Source organism: Peromyscus eremicus, unplaced genomic scaffold (assembly GCF_949786415.1).
Source record: "Peromyscus eremicus unplaced genomic scaffold, PerEre_H2_v1 PerEre#2#chr22_unloc_1, whole genome shotgun sequence".
NCBI classification, from domain to species: domain Eukaryota; kingdom Metazoa; phylum Chordata; class Mammalia; order Rodentia; family Cricetidae; genus Peromyscus; species Peromyscus eremicus.
The window spans coordinates 7718031-7740944 of NW_026734286.1; the positions used below are offsets into that span (position 1 = coordinate 7718031).

At 39.6% G+C, this 22914-nt stretch overlaps 1 protein-coding gene and 1 long non-coding RNA gene across 2 annotated transcripts in view; both read left to right on the forward strand.

The window, feature by feature from the left end:
* The first annotated feature begins 440 nt into the window (after positions 1-440).
* Positions 441-22914, forward strand: part of LOC131900713 (uncharacterized) — an 82302-nt gene continuing 59828 nt past the window's right edge. The window contains exon 1 of the long non-coding RNA XR_009376270.1: positions 441-518. This is a non-coding gene — a long non-coding RNA (uncharacterized LOC131900713). The remainder of the gene's footprint in view (positions 519-22914) is intronic.
* On the forward strand, positions 10354-14056 carry LOC131900712 (zinc finger protein 260-like). Its single transcript, XM_059252029.1, is given in 4 exon segments — positions 10354-10481; positions 10660-10720; positions 11273-12147; positions 12150-14056. Coding segments are annotated over 4 exon segments (2277 nt in total). The 5' UTR covers positions 10354-10447; the 3' UTR covers positions 13457-14056.

The window sequence follows — 22914 nt, forward strand, 5'->3', positions numbered from 1 at the left end:
GCGCCACCACCGCCCGGCTTGTCTTGTGTTTTGTGGACAAACATTTGAAATTTTTTTGAGACATCTGGAAATTCTATGGCTGGAGCAGAAATCATAGCTGTTTTTAAAGCCTTAAATGGTTTTTGTTCAGTCTCAGTCCATATTAGGGGCTCAGGGCCCCCTTTGTGCTGGTGTATAGAGGGCTTGCCATTTCCAGAAAGACTGGTATTCAGTGATATCAATATCCAGCTGCACCCAGGAACTCTTGAACCTGTCTCTTTGTCTTTTGAGTTGGGATCTGAAGGATGGCAGCAATGTTATTCTGAGACAGGCTCCTTTGCCTCCCTTCAGCTGGTAGTTAAGATAGGTAGGCTTCTACACAGGTGGACTTTCTTAGCCCACAGTTTGTGGCCAAAGGTCTGTAAACTTCCAGGGGACCATCAGTGGTCCTTTTATAATCTGTTTTCTCAGGAAACCTGTGAAGGAAGGGCAGGAACTCTACATTTAATGTCTTTGACTCCTGGGGCAACCTGGTCCAGGTTAGTTGCCCACTGTAACCCCCCACTGGGTCTGTCCATTTAAAAGCAAAGGTGGTTGACTCACCACTGTCAGTGGGAGGCTGAAGAATGCATCTTTCATGTCCGGACAGTGCACACCTGTTTCTCTGGGAGAACCAGACTCATGAGAATTAGAGGTCCCAGGTTTCTTCACAGGCAGGAGAGGCATATTCCAGGGTGACTGGCAGGGCAGCAGGATGCCTGTCTCATTAAGCCAGGCAATATGAACTTCATCCCCCCCTTTCCCCAGGGTCATTTGGTATTATTTATCTTTTCATTGGAGGAATAACTTTCATATATTCTTCTGATAGAGGGTAAAATACCAAAATTTTTCTGTGTATCTGTAAGTCTGTGTCTCATTATCAGAGAAGATGAAGATGGATTTGAGTTTGTGCAGAAGTTCTTATCCCGATCAGTTTTTTGTTGTTAGCAAACACCTTTTTAACTACCTTCAGCAACTGGAAACTTCTTTTACCATTAAAATATTTTTAAACTTTTATAACAGTTTTCTAATACTCTGGCTGACTGGGTGACAAAGAAAATCTTTTTAGCAGCTGCCTTTAATCTTTCTAAAAAGTACTTAGTGAAATTCCTTAAAGTGCCCTTGGTCAGTGTTGGGCAGAAGGGAATATCTGTTCCTTCCTGGCTGCGTTGCCTGGCAGCAATTCCCTTGTCCAGCCAGGGGCAGTGTTTTCACATTTTCCAAAGAGATTGTTGAAGAGAGACACAAATTATGAAAGAGAAAGTAGTAGAACTTCCTCTTTTTCTTACAACTCAGTCTAGGGGATCTTTTCCATTTCCCTGGAACTGCTTAGAGCAGGCAAAAGTAGATGGAATGCTCACCTAAGGAAATTATTTCTCCTTGTCTTGTGTGCATTTTGCCTAGATGGCCTTGGGGTTCGGGCCTGGACTAGAGGCCTGCCTTCAAGGGTTGCAGCTCTGGAGGGAAAGATTTTCTGACTTTCCAGAAAGTCAGGCTATTCCTGCAGCTGTGAAGGGAAAGCATGCTGGATACTTACAGCTGTGAGGAGAAAGATATCCTGACTTCTCAGGGAAGTCAAGCTATACCTGAAGCTGGGGTCCGGTGGGTTATGGTCTCCTCTCAGCATGTAGCAATCCTGCTCCTCTCTGAGAGAGAGCCTGCTGAGTTCTGCTCTGCCCTCCCAAGGGAGTTTTGCATTAGAGGTATCCATTTCTTTTTCTATCTACCCCCCCAAGGGAGCTTCCCAGCAGAGGTATCCATTTCTTCTTAGCTACTACCTCTTTTGATTCACTCTGATGAGGGGAAAACCCTACAGAAATTTATCAATCTGCTCTGGTTCCAGCTAAAAGTTGTTACTTCTGGTCCAGCAGAGGTATCTGTTTCTTCTTCTGCTGTGCCCCCCTAAGGGAACTTCCTAGCAGAGACTCTGCTCCTTGCCAGTGAAAGATCTTCACCCAGAACTCTTTCAAGAAAGAGATGTACTTGGGAAGGAGGAATCCAGGAGAGTGGCTGCCTCTGCCAGTGTGGAGAAGGACAGCTGATAACTGAGCAGGCAGAGGGCCTTATAGGCTTCTTAGGGGCAGAGTTTTTCCAGGGAGAAGATTTTCAGGGAAGCAATTGGTCAGATTTTGATCCCCTTGAGCTTGGACAAGCTCAGATTGGATAGATTTTGTGCTCAGGTTGTTTTTCTGTTCAACGATTGGTTGGTTTTATGTTCAGTTGGTCGGGGCAGATTTGGCTCTGGTTTTAGGGCCAAAGTGTTTTTAGAGACCTGTGGGAGCCCATTTTCAGGTTCCTCGTGGCTTTATCTAGCAGGTCCTCATAGGGAGGATGATTAGGACCATGGGTCTGAGTGCAGGTGTCTGAGATCGTCTGTACTTGGGTGGGCTGGGGGGAAGTCTTTTGCTTCACCCCTTGGCATTTCTATAAATATCCTAGGACAGAGACAGTCAGGGCTCATTGGAATAGGTTCTAGGCCCTCTCAAGGCAATCCTTTATTTTCTATCTTTTTATCTCCACAATCTAAACCCTTCTATCTCATATTTCCTGCTGCTCACACTCAAGAAAACTCTGGGGAACTGTGGGGTTGGTGGGTAAACACCCCGCAGAATGGCGCCACAAACAGGGAATAAAAAAAAAAGGGGGTGGACTAAAGATAAATAAACAGGGACTAAAGACAAAGTAATAGGAACCAAAGACAAAGGAAAATAATAGTTTTATTACAGAGTTTTTGGTGAAAGTGTGTTGTCAGGTCCTGCCAGTGGGGAAAAAAAGGGGGACATGTCTGGTGTTGTAATGGAATATGAATATTAATAAGGGCAGGGGTTTTATCCTCAAGAGAAAAGGAAAAAATGGACTGGAAGGATGTCCGATGCTGCAGCGCAAAAATCTCTTCTATCAAATTTTCTATCTTCTATCTCTTTATCAATTTCTATCTGTGAAAAATAAGTATAAGGTGTAGTGTAGTAATATAGTGTAGGAAAAACTTAGAAGCGTAAGATTGTGTAGAAAAAATTTAAAATAACTAAAAGCAACTAGACAGGAAAACTCTTCAGTTTTCTAACTTTGGGGGCTATGAATGCAAACTGGGGGGGGGGATCTTTCTTTGAGCTTTACAGGTAGTAAAAAAGCTCTTCTTTGAGCTTATTGGGCAGAAAAAAGTTTCCTATGGAAGCTTTTGGCCTGGGGACAGCTGAAATGCTAAGTCCAAGTGGCAGGAGAAAGTGTTTTCTCCCTGAGGCAAAAATGGTGTAAGAAGCAAAAAAGTTTAAAGTTCAGAAGTTTTGGGAAAAGTTGATCTTTCTCTCTTGGGGAAAAAAAAAAATCTTTCTCTTAAACTAAAAAGCTTTTCTTGAAAAATTTGGGGGAAAAAATATCTCCGAAAAGCCTTAATCTTTCTCTCTCAAACTAAAAGCTCTCTTAAACTCAAAAACTAAAGCCTTTAACTTTCTCTCTCAGAAGGACAAAAATTAGAATCACCTGAAGATGTTAGTATGGGAATCACTTGTGATTAGCTCTAAGGGAAAACAAACCTCTTAAGAGAGCAAAACCTAAGTTCTTTTTTTCAAGCTTTAAAAATCCTCCCTGCAATGCAGGAGGCAGTGATGGAGTTCCTAAAAACCTCTTCTAAGCTCTGTTTCTTCAAGCTAGTAAAAGACAGTGGGTCAAAGTCCCCTGAGATAATTGCTTGGGAGAGTAAATGAGAGAAAGATCTATCAGGGGGAGAAAAATCTCTCTGAAGGAGCTGTGGGAAAGCTCTGTTGTAAATGCTTTTGTTTTTCACTGACTGGCCAAGGCAAACAAAAGCCCAAAGGAAAGTTGCAATAAGAAATGCCAGGCTCAATGCGTGCTAACGAGGCAGGTGCAGTTCTGATTCCGGGCTGGTGTCCGATAGAGCAGAGACACCTGTTGAAGCCAGCTCAGAACAGAAATCTCCTAATGTCCTGTAATTGAAAACATAAAACGCTTGGTTCAAACCTCCTGGCAAGAACTTTGAAAACCCAGTAAAAGAGAACCAGAAGTTGACTCTCAGACCCGAAAAGAACTATGGGAAATGAAGTCCATAAGGTAACTTACAACATATAAGAGAAATGCATTCTGGGAAAGGTAGTTTTTCCACTAAAGATGGTGACAGTGCCTGAAAAAAACTTTTCAGCTCAAAAAGACATCCATTAGTAAACTTTAAAGTACAGCTTTGAAAATGAAAAGGAAAATCATCTAAGAGTTTGTGAATGTCAGTTCCAATGAAAAATTGAAAGGATACGGAACTAGGAGCTTTGCAGTTTGGGGCTCCATTGATAAAATACTTATTTTCCCTAATAGCTGTACAAAGTTTTTGCGGTAGTTGGATGACAAAAAGCTACCTATAAGAGCAAACAAGCCACTTTAAAATCCTCAAGAAAGCAAGAGAAAGCAGTTTATAGACTGAACATTGTCTTAGATATGAAGAAACTTATGGGAAAATAAAAAAAGTTTTATTTTTATTTATTTATTATTAAGAAGCCTCTTAAACAAACAACCTGCAATGAATGATTCCTTTGCAAATCTAATCAGTAGATAAGAAAACAGACATTCAAAAAGAAATGACTGCTTTATAGATGGGAAACAAACTTCAGAAAATCTATCTCAAAAAAAGAGTTGCTTCACACCTGAAAGTTCCTTATAAGAAATCCATGCTAAATATCACAGCTCCTAACATCAGGGGTTAAAGCTAATGAAGTGAAAATACTAAATCCTGAAAATGCTTTTCCTCAGAGTAAGCTAATGAAGGATGTGTTTCATGAAAGAACATCTATGTTCTTGACTCCTTTGAATAGTAACAGTTTTGGTGAAAATATTTGGTTAATAAAAATCTATCAGAAACATCAGCATGGTTAAAGAACTCATGGCAAATACAGCTTTAAAAAATTAATAAGGGGGGAATTGTATCAGAGTTTGAGTGTAAAAAGCAGCTAAATCAATTTTCATGATATTAAGGTTCCATCTTGCAGTCTGGGGATAGTAGAATAAAGAGGCTTCCAGACTGCTGAGGAGTTTTATACAATTGTAACTAAGTTTCAGCAATGTTTTCAGACCTGCTGAAAGCTGCAGGTCTGAAACCCCACTCCAATTTAGATAACTATCTTCTCCTGTTGGAAAATTGTCTGTTGGAACAGCATATTCCTTACAAGGTGTTTCTTCTCTTCTCTTTTCTTTCTTTTTGGGTTTGCTGTAAACTGAGATAGCTCTTAATAGAGTTGTTATAAAACATCTGAATTGTTTAACAACACTCACTAAATCCCAGAGTTAAGAAAGCCATTAAAGAAATAGATTCTTGTTTCAAAAGAACTCTCAGAACTATCAAAGCTGATTGTGAGCTCTGAACTTTGGAAATACTTTGCGTACTTCCTGTCTAGTTAAGAGAATCTTTCTAATAGAGATAGTGATAATAATTAAGAGTAAGAAGTAGAAAATTGGGGCTGGAGAGATGGCTCAGTGCTTAAGAGCACCGACTGCTTTTCCAGAGGTCCTGAGTTCAATTCCCAGCAACCACATGGTGGCTCACAACCACTTGTAATGAGATCTGGTGCCCTATTCTGGCCTGCAGGGATATGTGCAGGCAGATCACTGTGTACATAATAAATAAATAAATAAATAAATCTTAAAAAAACAAAACAAAAAAAAAAAAGAAGTAGAAAATTATTCTGTCTTGTTAGAAAATGTTAAATCTCCTCTAAGTGTTAAGAAATCTTTAGGTGTTTGCTAATGGTAGCCCTATGTAAGTTTGTAAAATAGATCTGTAGAGTTTCTATAAGAATATAAGCTTGCAAGAAGTATCTAAGGTAGTCTTAAGACATGTAGTAATAAGCTTGTAAGAAGTAAAGATGCTAGTTGTAGATGTAAGTTTAAATAAGAAATAAGAAGTAAATAAGAAATAGATTTGCTAAAGTAGTTCTATAGTTTCCTTAAGGAGTATAAATAAGTAGATGTTAATATGTTATCTGTGAGTTTGTAAAAAGTGTAAATGTTGAATGTGAGTCTAAATGCTTTGTAAGATATGTTATATGTGAGTTTGTAAAAAAAAGTGTAAATGTTAAGCATGAGTCTATTCTTAATGTATATGGTGAAAAACCTGAAACACAGAAGATACTGTCATAGTTAGACTGCAAAGCAGGCAGTCTGAGTTGTTTTCAAAAGCTCCAGAAGCCGCTAAGAAGCTATGAATGGTGGACACCAGAACCAGCATAAGGCATCCACAGCTGAGATCCATGGAAAAATGAACGCAACACAGAAAAACCTGAGCTAACATAAAAAACGGTGCAGTTTAAAATATTACTGTAACTAAAAAGGTCTCTGACTTGAGAATGAAAATTGCAGAGACACTTGTTTGAGCTAAAATGGTTAACTGCAAAACGTTTTGGTTGTAAAACATCTTTTCATGTTTGGAAGTGAAAATCTGATACCAGAATTTAATTTCTTTGAACTTTTTGAACTTAAAGAGATAAAACTACAAAAAGATTTTGGTTATGGATTTATTCATATTTGGAAGGCTAGTACCAGAATTATTTGAATTTTGGGACTTAAGAAATGAACAATAGTGATTTCATTGCAATGGGACAATTTTGAATTTACCTATAGTAATGACCTAGAAACTGTTTTCTGGAATTATTTGTGTTAAAAATGAAACTGTTTAAATGAAGAAATTTATTGTTTCTACCTAGACCCAAGATGCAGTTTTGTGTATGCGTATATGCTGGTGATTCATGACTTGTTTTGTGTTAAAACAGAACTGTTTTATGGAACTGTTTATGTAAAAATGGAATTACTTATGTAACTGGTTTTGTGTTACAAATGGAACTGTTTAAACGGAAAAGTTTGGGTTTTCTAACTAGGCTTGAGATTTTGCTTAAAAAAAAATAAAGAAAAGGGAGAGTTAATATTCCTTAGTCTATTTAATTTAAAAATATTTTCTTGTTATTTGAGTGGATTAATGTTATGTTTTGTTAGTTAAGAACACCAAGAGATTCCTTTAAAGTGTAAAGAGTTTTATTAAGAAACTGCTTTTGGATGTTTTGTTAAAAGTTTTCCAAGTATTAATGGTTAGACTGAGAATATTGCTTTTCAATATGGGTTTGTAGGAATTTAAATTTGGGTTTTTCTAACTAGGTTCGAGGTTTTGTTTAAAAAAGTTTATAAAGAAAAAAAGGAATTATGAATGAATTAAGGTTGAATGTGTGTTTCCAGAAATTATGTTAACCTGCTGATAGTAATGCACCCTGGTTTTGTGAAGTTAAGGAAAGATTTAAGTTTGATGTGGAAACATCAGAAGTTTTTCCTATGTTTTGTTAGCAAGAAAATTCAAATGGTTCTATTAAGACGGAGAAAATTATTAACTATATATAGCACCATTTATGTTAATTCAAATGGTTCTGTTAAGAGTTTGCTTTGAGTTGTAAGACTGAGAGAATTGTGACTATGTATAGCAATATTTATGTTAACCTGTTAATGGTAATGATGAAGCTAAGGGATTCTTTAAGTTTGCAATTACATTAAGTTTTTTGGTTCAGAAAGGGCTTGATGCAGCTAAAGACTGCTATAGTCAGTCACCTTGGACCTAATCCAAAAGAGAAATGTCATCTTTATCATCTTCTACTCCCATACTGGGAAGTTTAACGGCTATGGAGATTGCTGTAAGCTATTAATAATGAGTTAATTTTTATATATTAAGAAAGGGGGACCTGTGGGAGCCCATTTTCAGATTCTTCGTGGCTTTACCCAACAGGTCTGCATAGAGAGGATGATTAGAACCATGGGCCTGAGTGCAGGTGTCTGAGATGGTCTGCACTTGGCTGGACTGGGGGGGGTCGTTTGCTTCACCCCTTGGCATTTCTATAAATATACCCTAGGGCAGAGACAGTCAGAGCTCATTGGAATAGGTTCCAGGCCCTCTCGAGGCAATCCTTTATTTTCTATCTTTTTATCTCCACAATCTAAATCCTTCTATCTAATATTTCCTGCTGCTTGCACTCAAGAAAACTCTGGGGAACTGTGGGGTTGGTGGGTAAATGCCCCTCAGGGACCAACACTGAATGTGAGCAGGAATCAAGCACAATTCAAGCAAGTGCTTCTGCTCCTAAAGTTGAACAGGTGGAGGATATTTTTTCACCTCTGGGAAACCGGGATGAGCCAAAAGCATTTGGGTCCACAACAGGAGGGAGCACATGGGTAGAGGAGTGTTTCACACCAGACAAAGCCACTGGTCAATACAGGGAAACAATACTAATAGAAACATATAGAAAGACATGTAGAGACACATATACAGAGAGACATACATACAATAAAATCAACCAAGGTGGCCATCACGTATTCATACACCTGAACAGAGATATCCAGTTGTGTATGATATAGTTCTCAGACACTGACCTCTGCTATGTGTCTAAACAGAAGGCACCTCAAAAAGGCTTACCTCCAGAAGTGACAGAACAGGTGATTTTGTAATATTTTCCTTTGGGATTGGAGGTGTCAGATCCCCTCTGAAGCACTAGGCAGTAAGTAGTCAAAGGTAGCCCTGGTGAGGTTTGAATAGGAATGGCCTTATAGACTCATGTGTTTGAAGACTTGGCCTATGGGAAGGGGCACTATTAGGAGTTATGGTCTTGTTGGAATATATGTGGCCTTTTGGAGGAAGTGAGTCCTGTGGCTGTGGGCTTTGGGGTCTCAAATGCTCAAGCTAGGACAAGTGTGCCTCAGTCTCCTTCTGCTGCCTGCTGGTCAAGATGTAGAACTCTCAGCTTCTCCAGCCTTACCTCTGCCTACTGGCTGCCATGCTTCTTCCCATGATGATCATGGACTGAAACATTATCATTAGATGTTTGGTGTTTGCCCTGCATGGTTTCAGACTTGCCTTGGTCCAATCTTTCCTTAATTCCTTGAAAGGAAAGTGTATATTCTGTGCCATTGTGTTTGAGTTGATATGACTCATGATTTGATATTGCATGAGGTCATAGTCAAAAGACTTCCTTGCATGTTAGAAGAAACTGTGAACATTCAAGCAGTATTGGGACCATTACATAAAATGGGAATCTTTGAAATCAGACTAAATACATTTTGCATCATGATTTGACTGTGAGCTTGTCATGACCTGTGTCAAAATGTTGAGGGTTGAATGAAAAATCTTCCAGGTAGTGTGCTGAGTTGGAGCATTTGTCTTTGGTGTGAGCCTTCATTGGTGACTTATAAAACCCTTAGGAGGAAGAAGTTTTCTGGAGGAATATAGTCTCACCACGTTTCTTTGTTTTGTTGAAAGTGAACAGCCCCTTTCCTTCTCATGTAGGCATGCCATCACCACCAGTAGAGACTCCAAATAATGTAAGATATAGTAAAAACAAGAATGCGTACATTCATTATATTAATAGTGATCTCCTGAATTACTTGATTGCAGGTGTGTAATATTGTCACTACCTTTGTGTTTTTACATTTTTTGTTTATATTGTTTTTAAATGTCTGAAAATTTTGACTCTGTGTGTGTGTGTGTGTGTGTGTGTGTGTGTGTACCACTTGTCTTCCTGGCCCTTACTGAAGCCAGAAGAGAGCATTGGATTCTCTTGACCTGGAATTGGTAATAGTTGCTAACCTCCAGTCAGTGTTGGGAACTGATCTAGAACCTCTTGAAAAGCAACAAGTGATTTTTTTATTTGATTTTTAGAGACAGGGTTTCTCTGTGTAACAGTCCTAGCTGTCCTGGAACTCGCTTTGTAGACCAGGCTGGCCTTAAACTCACAGAGATCCACCTACCTGCCTCTGTCTCCTAAGTTCTATGATTAAAAGCATGCACTACCACCAGACACAACAGATGATCTTGTCTGTTGACCCAAATTCACATACTCCCTCCCTTTTGTTATTGTTGTTTGTTTTACTGTTTTAGGATCAGCATTTACTTTACTAATGTTCTTGAGAATTCATTGATCTGTCAGTCAGTAACTTCTTAAAAATGCTTTCCTTCCTGGGAATTATTAGCCTTACAGTTCAATAGGGGTCATTCCAGTTTATGATAGACAGGTGCAGAACTGGAGTGAATATTTAACTCTATGAAGGAATTTTGAGTGAGCCCTGAATGCTTTCCATTTTTTTGTTAGAGACAGGGTCTCACTATGTACCTTCTGCACAGGAATAGAAGGTGTCATCCTCTTTTTCTGTTTCCTTTTAAAATGAGTTGGTGACTGCATTTGATATTTACTGACCTATGTCATAGAATGTTTTGAACACAGAATTGTATAAATATGTTCTCAATGAAGTGTATATTTGGAATTCAGTCAGTTTCATGATTTCAATTATGAACATATATGGGACATTTTAGGATGCAGTGACCTATGAGGATGTGCATGTGAACTTCACTCATGAAGAGTGGGCTTTGCTGGATCCTTCCCAGAAGAGTCTCTACAAAGATGTGATGCTGGAAACCTACTGGAACCTCACTTGTATAGGTAAGAATATGAGCTTTCTGTCACTTGTTAACTTAAGGGGACAAGCTTTTCTTGGAGATTGGTGCTCTTCTCTGGTGAATAAAGTAGGCATTGTACTAAGCTTCATGAAAGATAGTAATTTCAAGTGTGCCTAATTTCCAGTAATATACCATGTATATTTTCTGCTACTGTATTTTAGGGTACAAATGGGAAGACTGTAATATTGAAGAACATTGTCAGAGCTCTAGAAGAAATGGAAGGTAATTTTCATGTGCAAGCTGATATATATGTATGTTTAAAGAAATGTTAATGTACTCTGAACTTTTAATGAAATGCAACTGTGTAAAAAGCATAGCTTTGTGATAATTATTAAATTTACAGAACACCATGTTCTCCAATGTGAGGTAGCTGATCACTGTTTGCAAAGCATTCCATTAAGGACAAGACAAGGAAACAATGCCATGATAGATGTCATAGTTTCAATCACAGCCATGTGTGAGGCATCGTGTAGGACTGTCCATCCACTTACTGTCATGCCTTCCATTTATCACATAAGGTATACACATTGATGAGAGGATTAGAGAATGTCCAAGACCTTTTATAAGCAAAGCTTCCATACTAAAGCTCGTGTTCTCCATATATGTGAAATGAGTGATTTATTTAGCATAGTTTAGTAAGAGGAGCATTTTTATGAGAGACCAGGAGGTTGTCTTGGTGTAGAAACATGAAGCCCTATTCCACATCTGTATGACACACGTTCAACTATGGGAATGCAATGTGAAAACCCTTTATTTGTTATCTTCCTTTACCAGGTGTGTCATCTGTCACTCTGGATACAATCCATGTGAGCATAAGGGACATGGAAAGAAGCATTGTAGTTCTGTCTCTCTCAGAGCAACTGGAAGATATGTGGTAGTTCCCACTATGAGAAGACTTGATGACTGTGATACAAGTTTACAATTAATTGGTTTTCCAACTTCAGTGGGAATTTATCAGCAAACTCATATTGGAGAAAAACCTTATGAGTACCAGGAATATGGAAATCCATCTCTTTCAATTGGTTCACTGTGCACGTGTAGTGTGCCTCACAGTATAAGAAAATGTTATGAATGCAATCAGTGTGGTCAAACTCTTAGTTCTTCAAGTTCTCTTCAAAGATGTGAAAAAGTTCATGTGGGAAGAAAATATAATAAATGTGAGTCATCTACTAAAGGCTTTAGCCATTACAAGCATCATCAAACACATCAAACACCTGATAATGAAGAGGCTCTTTATGAATGTAATCAACATCATAAAGCCTTTACATATGATTCCTCATTAAAAGGACACCAAAGAACTCATTTAGAAGGAAAACCCTATGAGTCTAATCAGAGTTATAAAGTCTTTGCATGTCACAATCTTCATCAAGTACATAGAATACAAACTAGACAGAAAAGGTATGAATATCATCAATGTGATAAAGCATTTGCATGCCCCACTTATCTTCAGATACATAATAGAAATAATACTGTAGAGAAACCCTATGAATGTAAGCAATGTGGCAAAGCCTTTGCATATAACAGTTATCTTCTCATTCATCTAAGAAGTCATACTTTAGAGAAACCCTATGAATGTAATGAATGTGGTAAAGCCTTTGCACAGAAGAGAAGTCTTCACAGTCATGAAAGATTTCACAGTGGAGAGAAATCCTATGTGGCAAAACCTTTACACGTAACAGTCATCTTCTCACACATCTAAGATGTCACACTGGAGAGAAACCCTATGGATGTAATCAGTGTGGTAAAGCCTTTGCACAGAAAAGTAGTCTTCATAGTCATGAAAGAAGTCATAGTGGAGAGAAACCCTATGAATGTAATCAATGTGATAAAGCCTTTGCACGGAAGAATAATCTTCTCAGTCATGAAAGAATTCATACTGGAGAGAAACCCTATAAATGTAATGAATGTGGTAAAGCCTTTGCAGAGAAATATAAGCTATTCATTCATGAAAGAATTCATACAGGAGAGAGACCCTATGAATGTAATGAATGTGGGAAAGCTTTTGCAGAGAAGAGTCATCTTCTTGGTCATGAAAGAATTCATACTGGAGAGAAACCCTATGAATGTAATGAATGTGGTAAAGCCTTTGCAAGGAAGTGTCATCTTCTCAGTCATGAAAGAATTCATACCGGAGAGAAACCCTATGAATGTAATGAATGTGGTAAAGCCTTTGCACAGAAGAGTCATCTTCTCACTCATGAAAGAAGTCACAATGGAGAGAAACCCTATGAATGCAATGAATGTGGTAAAGCCTTTGCACAGAAGAGGAATCTTCTCAATCATGAAAGAAGTCATAATGGAGAGAAACCCTATGAATGTAATGAATGTGGTAAAGCTTTTACAGGGAAAAGTACTCTTCACAGTCATAAAAGAAGTCATAGTGGAGAGAAACCCTATGAATGTAATCAATGTGGTAAAGCCTTTGCACTGAGGAAGAATCTTCTCAGTCATGAAAGAATTCATGCTGGAGAGAAACCCTATGAATGTAAACAATGTGGTAAAGCCTTTACACGGAAGAGTCATCTTGAAAGTCATGAAAGAAGTCACAATGGTGAGAAACCTTATGAATGTAATGAATGTGGTAAAGCCTTTGCACAGAAGAAGTATCTTCTCAGTCATGAAAGAATTCATACTGGAGAGAAACCTTATGAATGTATTCAATGTGGTAAAACCTTTACACAAAAGAGTAGTCTTCATATTCATGAAAGAGTTCATAGTGGAGAGAAACCCTATGAATGTAATCAATGTGGCAAAGCCTTTACACAGAAGGGTAGTCTTCATAGTCATGAAAGAATTCATGCTGGACAGAAACCCTATGAATGTAGGCAGTGTGGCAAAGCCTTTGCAATGAAGAATCATCATCATAATCATGAAAGAATTAATTCTGGACAGTACCATAAGGATGTAATCAATGTGGTAGTTTCAGATGTGAGTGGCCATGTGGGTGCTGGAAACTGAACTGTGTTTTCTACAAGAGGTACTTGCTGGAGTTCAGCTTTATAGGTGTTCAGATCCCAAAGCGATTGAGTTATCAGCAAAGGAAGGAGACTGCTGTGATCTGAGAGTAAATGAGGATAGCTGTTGCTTTATTGAAAAAGGACTATACCCTTTATACTCTATAACTGAACATTAAACTCAAGCAAAATTGAAAACAGACTTAAAGATTCTTTGATGAAAGCAGCCATCAACCTCATCACAGCAATTTCCCTGAGGCAAAAAGCGATAAATTCAGCAAGTATCAAAATGCCTTTGTGGATGTGAGCCCATTGTTTCCTTTATCCTTGGGACCAGGTGTATCCAGTTAGTACATCTTTAAGTTCTTTATTCTTGGTGTAATCAGGAGACACAATGGGGATTCTTGTGTGGGATTAGGCATAATTATCACACTATGTAATTCCACGGTGTTGGAGATTTTTTTCCAAGAATTTTGTTTAAAGAGACTGCCATTGTATACATCCTCATCCTCCACTGAACCCACAAATTATTTCCCACAGGAAAAAGCATAAGGAAACTTCAAAACATGTAGTGAGAATTATTAACACTGTAAATAAAAAGATGCTGGAGAATTAAGATCTACAATGTCGAAAAGCTAGAACTTTGTCAATCAGCAGTAGTCATGGTGCAGTCCATGCCAGGTACTAAGCTGCTAAACCATCTCTCATCCCTTTGTATTTTTTTTAAAGATTTAACTTATTATTCTTGTGTTTGTGAGTACACATGCATAGCAGAGCTTGAAATCAGATGACAGCCTGTAGGACCCTTCCTCCCTTCTTACCATTTGGGTCCTGAAGACCAAATCATCTGTCTTGGCTTTAAGCACCTTTACCTGCTGAGCCATGCCATGAGGACCATTGAGCCATGATTTTTTTTTTAATCATTTTTTTTGTGTTTTTTTTTTTTTAAACAGGCTCATGAAATTCAGGCTGACCTTGAACTCATGACCTTTCTGCTTCCACCTCCAATTCCTGGGATGACAAGTTTCACGACCATGCCCTGTTTATGCAGAGCTTGTATATGCTGAGCCAACATTCTATCCAAAGAAAGCCATCTGATATGAAAACATTGATGTATCCAGGTTGTTCATACACAGGTCCACACTGAGACCCTGTCCCAAAAGTAAACAAAAAGTGCAGACAAAAACTCTTGTTAAAAGAAAAATTGTGTGTGTTTTGCGACAGAGTCTGTCTCAGTTGCCTAGACTGGTCTAGAACTCACACTGTAGCCCTTGAATCCTGCCCCTTGGCCTTAGTACCTGGGGAACTGGGCTTGACTAGTGATTGAGGAAGCCAGAGCACAGAGAGTCTTAACTATGTGTCTGGGGACATACAGCTAATAGCCGGAGGTGCATGAGAAGATCATAATGTTCCTGGGGTCAGGTTGGAGTCCAGAACCTTCGTTGAGGTAGAATGCCATCAGTTCAGCATGGAAGGATGGAACAAGGCCCAGGATCTAATCTGCTTTGGAGTCTAAATGTCCTGAGAGTCTTACATGGGCTAGGGTAACAAATTCAGTATGAGGCATTGTTTATGAAGAGATATATAGTACCAAGGCCCCTCTGTTCATGGCTAAACTGCAGTTTCAGTGGCCTCATATAGAGGGTAAGTGAGCACACCAGGGCCAGAGCTGTGCCCAGGAGTCCCTGGAACAGGACAAGGAGAATGACAAAAAAGAGGCTTCCCTGTTTACTGTGGAGGCACACTAAGCTGAGATTACACAAAACCAAAGAACCTCTTAGAAGGCAAGATTTTGCAAAGACCTTCCACTTCTCACATGGGAATCTGAGGCACAGACAAGAAAGACCATCTTGGCCAGAAAAATTCTGGATGTTGATGCTCCATCTGGTTATTGTATCCATGGTAACAAGTGTAGTGCATTTACATCTCTCTAAATAACAGGCACAGGGAGGTGAAGCCACTTAGAAAGTCACAAGGCAGTAAATGGATCATAAGCCAGGATTCCCATGTATACCCTTATAAACTTTTTAAGATTGCATGTATTTGTTAATGTAGGGGTGATGGCATGCATGTGTGGAGGTGAGAGGACAAACTTACCTGAATCCACTTTCTCCTTCAACCATGTGGGTCCCAGGGATGGAACTCAGGTTAAAAAAACAAAAAAAAAACAAACAAACCAGGCTTGGTAGCATGTGTCTTTACCACCAGAATCATCTCACTGGCCCCCAGTTGTATCATTTTGTGTGTGTACTCTGTGTGAATGTGCATGTATGGAGCTCACAGGTCACAGTTGGGCATCCCATAAATTGATATTATCCAAGTTGACTTTATGGGTTATCGAGCATGGCAAGGCAACTCCAGACTCTGGTGTTCTCCAAGATGTACCAACAGAGACCTAAGGACAGGGCAGGCATGGTGGCTTTCTGTGAATGGCCAAATAGACAAAATATTTGCTGACCTATAGGCCAGACAGTGTCTTGTTTCTCTGTGCTGTGAGTAGACAGGGCCTTGAGTCATTAAAACATAATCTGTGTTTTTCATTGCTGCAACAAATCACATCCCCATAAATTCATCATTATATTATCCACACACTGCTTTAATTTTCCTGTTTGTCATTCTGGCCCTATACACTTGTCCCCCTTTGCAGTTTATTTTACCCGAGATCAAGTTTGAATCCCTAGAAGCTGAATATTTCCCTCCTCAAGAGTCCAACCTGGATGTCAAGATTTGATGAACATCAAAATATGATCTGAAATCCTTTCAAGGGTCACAAAATAATTCTATCTTTGAATTTTTTTTCTTTCCAAACATTTTAATTTCTGAGGAACATTTTCAGCACCTGTGGTATACAAATACAAATTCTGTGTTGGGTCAGCTCCTGTCCTGAATCTAAGACCTGTACCAAGTGAAGAGGTCCTCCTGGTTTCTCCCTGGCTCAGGATGGCTGGTCATGAATCCCCTGCCCCCTCCAGATTACAGTACTTGCCAAAGAAGTCTTTATGTCAAAGGAGGGTTTGAAGGTGTAGCAGGTTATCCTGGCTACCTCTGAGGAGGAGGAGGCACTGAGATGCCAAATGACAGTCTTGCAGAGAATCTAGTTACTACTGGCTCTGTGGAACACGGTCAAGTGATGGGACATAGAGCAGGTACTGTACAGAGAGGGATAGCTTGCTGGATCCAGTGTCGGCATGGTGGCTCAGGGACATGTCCCTGCTTCAGCCATCTATGACCACAGAAGGTGTAGTTTGGTTTAGGTGCAGAGGTGTGTGGTTGTGTCTTGCTATAGATGCAGCTGATGTAAGCCCTCAGCTGTTGAGGACAGCGCAGCCATTCAGTCTCCATCATTCACCTCTGCAAGCTGAAGCTCAGGGACTACCTTCCATAGCCTGTAGGATGCTGACCTGGACTCACCATACACTGAGAAACCAGCCTGGACAGTACCAATGGTGCTCAGCCAACCCCATCACACCATGACTCTGTACACTCTTCCTGTGATTCCCATTACTCTGCAACACCTCACATGTTACAACTTCTGATATGCCACCTACCTCACAAGTATCCACCAGGGAGTGTAAGCTTGCTGTGAAAGGGAAACATAACTAGTGGGGAACATGGGGTGATGGGAGGAATGGGGCAGATGGGCTCAATATAGGTTGAGCTTCTGGACCCAAAATTAAGTTATGGCAATAAACACGAGTACAATGCAATATTTAAATAATCCCAGGAATGTGGCTCAGGGGTATAGCCCCTGCATAGAAAAGCCCATGGTTTTTTCTGGAGATAGTTCAAAAATAAGGTCTCAGCCTTCTGGAGTATGCAGAAGGTGTGGCCAAGGCTGGGATTGAACTGATGAATGTAGATTATCAAGGGACAGACAAGGTAACCCTTTGTCACTGGGAAATGCCCTGAGTGGCCCTGCCTGAGGCCCCAATATCAAATTTTTTTTTTTTTTTTTTTTTTTTTTGGTTTTTCGAGACAGGGTTTCTCTGTAGCTTTGCGCCTGTCCTGGAACTCACTCGGTAGCCCAGGCTGGCCTCGAACTCACAGAGATCCGCCTGGCTCTGCCTCCCGAGTGCTGGGACTAAAGGCGTGCGCCACCACCGCCCGGCCCCAATATCAAATTTAATACAGTCATTCCCTGTCAGCATCAAGACCCCCAGAGTTAGATTACACAATGCTTTATTAATTTAAATTTTAAATGCTAATGAGAATGAATAATAACTGCAGAGAGACATTGTATAGTACAAAAAACTCCTGAATTAAATCAGTTTGTATATTTTAAATGTGTTAACCTCAGAATGGAAACTAGGATATGTGTTCCATTGGGGAAGAGATTTTTGCCTCTGTTTTCACAGGAGAAGAAAAGCAGTGGATATCATTGAGATTGATAAAAGATTACATTTGAACAGGAGGGACCTGCTTATCAAGGAGAGGTGATCGTTCATCAGACAGCTTGGTCATTCAATCCAAACTAACCTATAAACACAAACAAATGTCTTTCAATTGATCTGGCAAGAAAAAAAGATAGTAAAAATTTTCTAAGAATTTACCAAAGGCACACTTGCCTTGCTAGCATGGAATGAAACGTTGGTTTTCTTATACCACAAGTCTTAATTCCACATTCCAGTGTTAGACTGTAGATTGTCATGTGGCCTACAACATTTTGGACACCAGCTTTTGAGTTTTCTTCTTAAATAAAAAGGATATTTTTATTGTTTGCTGTTAAAATCACAGTTAAGAGATTTAAATTTTTAAAAGTAAACTCAAGTGGTTACTACAGTTCAAACTTGTTTTCTAAATCTGTAAGAATTGGAGTGACTTGGAACAGAGTGATTGTAGCCATACTTTTCATCCCTGCTGAGACAGACTTCCATAACTTTCTAAATTCTATATGTGGTGGTGGTTCACACCTTTAATCCCATTACCCAGGGACAAAACACAGCTACCGCTCCTAATTGGTATGTTTGTACACTAGAGAAATCAGATACCATATTTACAGAATATTGTAATAAACCCTCTGTAGAATTACTGGAAAGGTAGCTAATTTCCAGTGGGGACAGGAGGAACAGCAGCTTTTGCAGCAGCCATTAAGCTCTTCTCTGTGCATGCAACTCTGACCTTTATTGAACCAGATGATGCCCTAATGATAGATATCATATTTATTGGTGAATTGGCATCTAGGGACTCTTCATAAAGCCTATATTTACCTTTTGGATTCTATTGCAAATACTTTCCGTATAAGTAGAGTAAATATCTTTTCTTTGAGAAACAAATCTGGACATTTTATGAGGCATGGAGAACCTGATAGTGAAGGCCAACTTTCCTATGGTGATCTGGGCACCCCTTACAATGATGGATTGGATCTCTTCAAAGACAGAGTCCTTAGCATGGATGGAAAGGCATTGCATTGGAACCGGTATATATCAGAATTCCTTAGTGACTGGGATATGGAGCACCAAGGGGTCTGTGTCTTCCCGCAGTGAAGAAATATTTCCATTGCCTAAAGTGCTCACCCCTCCTCCAAGAGAAGCAACTATTGAACTGCAGGGACCAACAGAATGGTCACATCACTTGGCTAAGTCATGGTTTACTGATGGTTCATCAATCATTGAGGGATTCCAAACTAATGGAAAAATGGCAGCCTCTAGTCTTGGGATGGAATGGCCAAGTCTGAGGAATGCACCACAAAATCAGTGAACCACAATTGGATATAAGACTAACAGCTGAGGAAGACAAAAGGAACATTTATCTTCTCCAATTCATGGTGCATGTGCAGTATATGGTAATAAAAATGGAAAACCACTAACTGGTCAGATAAATGGCAAAGAGATCAGGTCATGGGAGGCAGAATGGAAATGGCAACACCCAGCAAAACTTAGCAAAGACATGAAATTTTATGTATCCCATGCAGGCAAGACAGATAAAACATCTGAAAGTAATGAAATAGGGACAAATTGGCATAATGTTTAATTAAGACTAGAAAATTAAAATTTTCCAGGTAACAAATTCAGAATAAATAATCAAAAATGATAGATTACACATTTGAAAAAATTTGAACATTTACCCTTAACATTAAAATATAAGGAAAATGTAGGACCAAATTAAGCCAGTACAGCCCTATGAGAATAACTATTATAAGAAATCCATAGTGAGGTGGTGATTTACAACTTTAATCCTAACACTTGGGAGGCAAAGGCAGGCACATAAGAATTACAGTGATTTAAATGTAGAAGCTGCTTGCAAAATGCAGGCTGAAATTCAAAGTGAATGTTGTTGCAGAATATTCCTTTACTGTGAAGATGTGTCACCATGACTGGTTTAATAAAGAGCTGAATGGCCCTTAGATAGAAAGGAAGAAGTTAGGCAGGATGTCTGGGACAGAGAGGTCTCTAGGAAAAAGAAAGGTGGGATCACCAGCCTGTCAAAGAGGGAGCAAGACATGCAGGAGGAGAGGTAAAAGCCAGAAGTGGTGTGGTAGCAACACACAGATGAATAAATATGGGTTAAGGTAAGCTATAAGAGTTAGTTAGGAGCCTAAGAAGTCTCTATCAGTTTTTGTGAGCTAGTAGCCGAACAAAAAATCTGGCAACTGAACATCTTTTGTGATCTAAAAATAAATACACTTAAACTTTGAATTCATATAAAAAGAGAGATGAGAATATAGATAGGTATATTTATCCACACATACTAATAAGGTATATTAATTTCAAAAATATTTTCAATTGAAAGATAATACTTTTTTTTTTTTTTTTTTTGCCTGAAACCATTTTGCCCTAGGAACGATATAAGCTGTTGAAAAGGGAATCCCCCAGAGTTAGATTTGGGGCACGGCTTTGCTTTTATCTTTCCAGGAGAAGAAAAGCATCCAACTAGGGAAACCAGAGACCACTAGACAAGTGAAACATCTGAAGAAAAGATGTCCCATGCAAAAGAGTCAATTGTCCAAGTGATGGATGGACCAGGTGCCCTTTCCACCATGAGGCAGATGGATAACTCCGCATACACAGTAATGGTCTGTGCATGCTAGAGACAATGTTATCAGGAGGAAGAAGCTGAAGCATCTACTGAGTGCAGGAAAACTGCAGGGCTAACTTTTGGAGGCCAGGTACAAGATCTAGCACAATGCTGATCCCTGCAGGTCTGGGAGAGTCCTGTGGCTGGGGTGGAAGTGCTGTGTCCCTTCACAGCACTCTTGTCTCTAAGGAAGCTGCTCCTGTCACTTAGTTCTCACTAGCCAAGTAGAGCTTCCTGTCAGAATGTTGGAGGGCAATTTTGACCTGACATGCTATAGTCTGGGATCTCTGGTTGAGGGGGGCACTAGTGGTCCTTTGTGCAGCTCTATAACCACTGCAGGGAGCTGGAAGTATGGTTTCTTTTGCTGCAATGAAACTTGTAACCAAAAGCAAGTTGGGGAGGAAATGCTTTATTTGGCTTATACTTCCATATCACTGTTCCTCATCAAAAGAATCAGAACATGAGCTCAAATAGGGCAGGAACCTACAGAAAGGAGCTGATGCAGAGGCCATAGAGGGATACTTCTTACTGTACTGCTCCCCATGGTCTACAAAGCCTACTTTCATACAGAACCCAGACCACTGACCCTGAGATGGCTCCACTTGAATGGACTGAGTCTTCCCTCATCATTCACTAATAATGGAAATGTCTTCCAATCCTGCTTACAACCTGGTCATATTCAAGCATTTTTTCTCTATTGAGATTTCCTCTTCTCAGATGATTTCAGCCTGTATCAAGTTGACACCAAACAACCCAGCCCAATAGACTGGACATGCTTTATACTAAGTTATTGAGAATTGCTTCGAACACCTAAAACTGCCTGTGTCACTCAGTGCTGGGAACACAGGAATGCAGGTCAGCAAGGAGAATGAGATAAGGGAATGAATGTCCTCATAAAGCCCTGACTTTTGTTGTGAAGTTGCAAATGCATAGGGACTTGTGTAAAAATCAGAGTCCACTGGTAGAGTCAAGAAAATTAATTTTTGATGAAAAACTTTAAAATGATCCAATTTTATTGATTTTATTTTTGGCTTAACTCCTTTTGACATACCAGGAGATTTAAGACACACAGAATTATGCTTTCATTTTTTGACCCTCATATTAGCCAGAAGAACTTTCTTGATTCCTATTTAGTCCTATTTTTGAAATCCATCCTAAGCCTGTTTATGTTGTTATTATTAATTTTTGGTTATGTTTTAAAAAATATAAATTTTAAAACTATGTTTTATTAACAAAAGACATGATAAAATTTCTTTTTCTTAAGTATTTATTTAGATGACATTTGTTATTTTGGTAATGATCCCATGAATTATTGGATAGATGCATAATTTGATTAAGCAGTCAACTATTAAGTATACTTGATTTTAGGTAACCTTTTTGTGTTTTTAGTTAATTGCTTTAGGCTTAATTTTGACAGCATATATAGAAAGGCAAAACTTGTCTTTTAAAAATGAATCATAGTTGTATTCAGGATGACTGCAAACTTAATTTTGAGCATATTAGAGAATTTGATCATTTATATTGTAGAGAAAAGGGGCTAGCTAAAGAAACCCACTCTGACCCTGGAGCCCAGAACTAGGAAAAGATGGCTCAGATCAGGGCTGAGAGAAACACAGTTTGGCTCAGTCAGATCAGAGCCATCTCTGCCCCTGGCCAACTGACTTGTGAAACCAACCAATCACAGAGCAGGACAGTAGAACCCCGTCCCCAAGTCAACCCTTGGTTGACTCCACCCCTAAGACTTCCTGTGAAAACTGCCCTGCCTGGTCAGTTAGAAAAAAGGCTGTTCTCTCCACCCTGGTAGAGGCAGCTGCTCTCCTGTACTCCTCCTTCCCAAATAAATCTCTTTCTCAAGAGTTTTGGGTATGAAGATCTTCATTCACTGGCATAGAAAAGATCCTTGCTGAGACGTCTCAGTGGACAAAACAAAGGAGAGCTAAAAGAGCAGATCAAGGAGGAGCTGAACAGAACATCTTTGCTGAGAGGTCCCTCAGTGGACAGTGCAGAGTGAAGCAAAAGAAGCAACATCATTTGCTGGAGAAGCAAAGCTCTGCTAGGAAGCCCCCTTAAGTGGGGGCTGAGCAGAGCTCAGCTGTAGCAACCCTCCAGGATAGGAGCAGGATTGCTATATCCTGCAGGGAGACCATCCCCCATCACACCAGGTATACCCTGACGTTCCCGAACAGTCAGGATACCCTTCCCTGCTGAAGCAGTTCCATGCCTGACTTTCCCAAGAAGTCAGAAAAATTTCCCTCCTTGGGTTGGGCTGCTTCTTTGCAGTTCTAGCCATCAAAGCTGTGCTAAACAGCTCCAGGTGTCTGGGACACCTTCAGGGCAGAGCTGTTGTTCTGAGTAGCTGGAGGTGTCCAGGATACCTCGCCCTCCAGGGCTGAACTGTGTCCTTGCAGCTTCAGCCATCAAGAGCTGTCCCCAGAATTGTTGCAACAA